At 30.6% G+C, this 4,657-nt stretch overlaps 1 protein-coding gene across 1 annotated transcript in view; it reads right to left on the reverse strand.

Annotated features, from left to right (window-relative positions):
- The window catches only part of LOC106470568 (gamma-butyrobetaine dioxygenase-like), a 17,551-nt gene extending 13,687 nt beyond the window's left edge, over positions 1–3,864 (reverse strand). Inside the window, exons 1-3 of the mRNA XM_013931132.2 lie at positions 3,667–3,864; positions 1,771–1,912; positions 1,138–1,271 (exon numbers count right to left, since the gene is read on the reverse strand). Coding sequence (XP_013786586.1) covers positions 1,138–1,209 — 72 coding nt within the window. The 5' untranslated portion in view covers positions 1,210–1,271; positions 1,771–1,912; positions 3,667–3,864. The remainder of the gene's footprint in view (positions 1–1,137; positions 1,272–1,770; positions 1,913–3,666) is intronic.
- Between the last annotated feature and the right edge of the window lie 793 nt (positions 3,865–4,657).

The raw sequence follows: 4,657 nt of genomic DNA on the forward strand, positions 1-4,657 counted from the left end.
AGAAAGAAGGAATGGGAACATCATCTAACATTGTCCAATATACAATTTTTGATTCCTTGAGAGATACCCTTAGCTATTACTTTATAAAAATTAGTTTAAAAACCTTAGTTGGCGGGGGGGGGGGGGGGAGAAGCCACCTGCCCCTCACACACCCACATTAAATATCACACAAGGAAAAACTGTGTCCTTCTACTTCATGTATAAAATTACTTGATTTCAGAGAAGCCTTTTAAGTGGTAATATTATTATTAACACAAATCAGAAATCTGAACTACTCAGTGATGTGCTAAGGTAACAAGTATAACATTACTATCAATCTCATACACACCAGTCATTTGTTGTATATACCAATTAGAAACAAACCAGTTTATAAACTTAAAACCGTCCACACACAAAAAACTAAATATTCCAGTTTAAATCAGGTTTAGGGAATCTAGTTTCTCATCTACTAATCAGGCCAACAGTTTTACTAGTGCTGAATAGCCGTGTCAACTTTATCAATCTAATCTTTCCATTTAAGCTGTTCAAATTCTTCTGAATATTACCGAAATGTAAATTTATGACAAACTCCCGTTTTAGATTCCTATTATCACGAAAAATAAAAAAAAGTAGGGTATTAAAGTAGAGAAACAGTTTGCACAACAGCTAAATATTCATTGAAAATACAATATAAAAAAAACATTCATTAATTGAAGAGATGAAGTTTTACATTTAAGAAAGTAATATGTAGAACTTTTATAAACAGACTTCCTCAACCATTTTCAATATAATTATACATGTTCAACTTGTTACAAAATAACATCTACATACTTCCCGGTAACCATGAAGATACAGCTCCTTAGTAGCGTTAACACAAGCAAGACGTCTCAATTTTTTTCTTTTTCACCTCCACAAACACCCACACAGAAATTTTTGCTCCCAAAACTAAAAGTTGTACACATTTTCCAACTTACCCATTTTCAGTAATTTTGTTTTGTTTACATTTAACTAGCAAGCCTTTTTTTCATCTCCACTGAATTTGCAAAATTCAACAATCTTACTATACCACATACATTTTGTACAAACATCACGGGTTCATATACAAAGATAAGTTTTACTAAATTAAAACAAAAATTTCATGTAAAGAATTCAACTCACCCATATGTATTTGAATTCTGAAGCTTCGTGACTGCTGAAGATTACTTTCAGTGAATGTTTGTTCATTGGCATAGTCTCATAGATGGTTGTACTGAAATGAGATTTGGTTGCCGCTTTGGCAACAGTGCTTGATCCTAAAGGTCAAAAATGTGAAACATATTGTTAGAAACATCACACACACATTAAAAAAAACAAAGAACTTTTATTCTCTTCCCCAAACTATTAATACAATATTTTTAAACATTGTGTTAAGTTTCCCAAGATGTGAATTTGAATTTTATTGCCTTCGTGATCAGCGGTATACGCAGAGCTCCTAACTTAATAAGAAAAAAAAAAACATTTGACCTCCTCCTGAAGGGTTATACAAACCTTGATAAAAGTACAGTCTATTGGGGCAAGAGAGTCCACACTCATTTGCTGGCACTGATATCAAATATTAAGTTTTGTCTCACCTTTCCTACACACACTTCTCTCAATAACAAATCATGAATAATACCTGTTAAATAACAAATAACATTAATAATGAGTTATGTCCATGTTCGATATGATGTTGTGATTTAAAGTTCTAGTCACAAAATGAAATTCATTAAAATCAAAGCAACAAAACTAAAAGGTATTTAGAAGAAAACTTGCCTCTTTTATGAAGATTCCGATAAATTATCAAAAAAACTTGGCTGTTGAAAAACTCGAGCAGGCTGTTTAAAGTTGACAGCAGCTATCCTGAACAGGGTATTTAAGGTTCTCAGAGCCATGACATATCACATCCACGTTTCCTCTTTTTTTTTAAAGAACAGGAGTTAGAAAATATATCAACTACTACAAAATAAAAATAATTCAATAAAAACTTGCTTACACAGATAATAAATTAATATTTGATGCTCTATTTTTACCTATTTGTTCCCACTTTTTTTTTTCTACAAGTTCTTAATCAATTAAAGTCATAGTATTATTTGTTAAAAGATAAAAAAAAAATTAACCTTTCGTTCTTTACAAAACATTACAAAAGGAGTCTTAAAAATTAAAATACCCTACCAATTCCACTCACTTTCACTTTTTACAAAGTTTATGTATAAGATTGTTACAGAACCATGACCTTATCTTTTAATATGACTGAGAAAATAAACTATACAAGTTAAATCTTAGGACTATATTTATTATCTTCATTAATTTGTCCAACTTGGAATATGTTTGAACTACATTTAAATTGATCACTCAAAATGAAACATGGTAATCTATTGAAGTTAGTTTGGGAGAAAAATACTATGGCTTTCAGAAGATAAAGCTAGTAGATTATTATACAGGAATGAAATGAAAAAGAACATACTCAGTCTTTCTTAGACTTGTAATTTTTTTTATTTAAAATTTCTAACTTAAAACCAGACATTATGGTCTTAGTCTAATGAAAAAACCAAGTTCCAAAGTTTTGGTTTTATTTACCAAAAATGAGCTGAATACTTATGAAAAATGGGATAGTTAATAAAAATGTAGTGTTTTAGTTGAAGTACTTGAAAGAAAAAAAAAATGCTTGTCAAGTGTCCCGATTAGTTGAGTTGCTTAGACTTTAAAAGTTTTTGCTTTTGAGAAAATTTATGAATGAAAACTTTGACATGCATTTGCAGAAATTTTTTCCAGAGGGGGGGGGGGCAAAGTAGTCTGAAATTCATATAAGTATGCTGAATGAATAAAGAAAGAATTATGTTTCTCATTTTCTGGGGGGGGGGGTCAAAATAATAGATATAGTACTTACAATTTCATTCTGATTACCAGATGGAAAGACCATGAAAACAAGCTAACAAAACATTTTCCAAACATTTTGTGAACACAAACAAATATGTAAACAATCAGAAAATTTCCATCATTACTTTAACGTTTTCTTAATAACTAACACACATGTTCATTAATCTGACTCAAGTATACTGGTTATATAAACTGTCAGCATTGTTTTGCAACAAATGAAACCATTTCTTGTATTAAGTTGTAACGATTTAAAAATTTAGTCAAATTGTAAGCTCACTTCCTACACTGCCTTCCCATTTTTATTTGATACGTTCTTACTAACAGTAACTGTTAGGGCCATTTTTACAAGTGTCATGATTATAGAATGTTTAGTATTTTAATTTAACAAAAGCAACAATTGTTATGTTAATAATCGTTTAGAACTATTTTGCTAGTTCACACAATTTTTAAAAAATCAAGATTTATTTCTTAAATTAATTCATTTATTTTATAATAACCGTTGTGTTAGCTATGTCACACTATACCAGCATATGTTACTAGAGTTAGAAATTGAATAGAAATATATTATATATATATATATATAAAATATTGGAAAGAATCCACTGTAAACTTGGTTTTTAGTAATATTAGCATTACAGCCGTTGATAATATTGAACTTCAGGCTCAGGTCAGTCCTATAGCTTTAACTAAGTTTCGTTGAAGTTGGAATTTTAAAAGAAGTGCAAAAATAAAGGGGAAAAAATCCATTTTAACTCACCTTTAATATTACCTTATTCTTTTAACTTCACTTACCTAGGCTATAACTTATTAAACGTTGTAAACGGTCCTTATTCCTGAGAATGTCAGTCTTCTCTGAAAACTTGGATTATCATACAACTTATACTGCATTGACTGACCTCATTCCGGTTTCCTTTTACATATACATATACACAGCACTTTAAGGCGAATTTGATGGAAAATTCCGGCTACTATTACCGTGAGCATGTGAATAGCGACTGCTACAAACTGGTTCTTGATTGGTTAAGCTCATTCTACTTCTCTCTCGTAGTAATAGTCTGTACCCTACATGATCACCTTGGTTTAACAATAACTTTATTATTATTAAATATTTATGTTCTTCGTTTCGTCTGTTAATATGCTGCCAATTAACAGAAGAGTTTCGATAAGAACTGCGTATGTTGGCAGGAGCCAGGATTCGATCCTGAAACTATATTGTAACAAGATAATCTAATTATAGTATTTACAAGTAATAACACTACTAGTAGTACTAATAATAAATTAATAATTAATTAGTAATCAAACTTACGTGATTATAAACATGACAACAATCTTAACAGAAGTAATCAAATGGTTCTATTGTTGTTATTTTTTATACAATACCAAAAAATGAAATGTGTTCAGTGTGTGAGGAGGGAGGGGATGTGAAGCTGGGGGAATGAATTAAAGTTCAAATTCAACAAAATGGAAAATACTGTACTTTTATTAAAAGTGAGGTGAGTTTTTTGCATAGAGGGAATGTCCCCTGGAACTCAACACTGGCTGTGTTATACTCTGGTGCACACATTTCCAGTAGAGCAATCAGTTAGGGCGCGATAAAAGGAGGTTCGATTACTATTATATATTATATTATATTATATCGCATTTCCGAACTCTGATTGATTTTGTCGTAAAGAAGGACTCAACACACAAAAAAATTAAAAACTGCTATCTTTGAAAGACAAAAACAATCAAAACACAACACAATGAAACAAAACGAAGGATAGGTGTATTGATCTGGTGAGAG

The sequence above is a fragment of the Limulus polyphemus genome, unplaced genomic scaffold, assembly GCF_000517525.1.
Source record: "Limulus polyphemus unplaced genomic scaffold, Limulus_polyphemus-2.1.2 Scaffold4089, whole genome shotgun sequence".
NCBI classification, from domain to species: domain Eukaryota; kingdom Metazoa; phylum Arthropoda; class Merostomata; order Xiphosura; family Limulidae; genus Limulus; species Limulus polyphemus.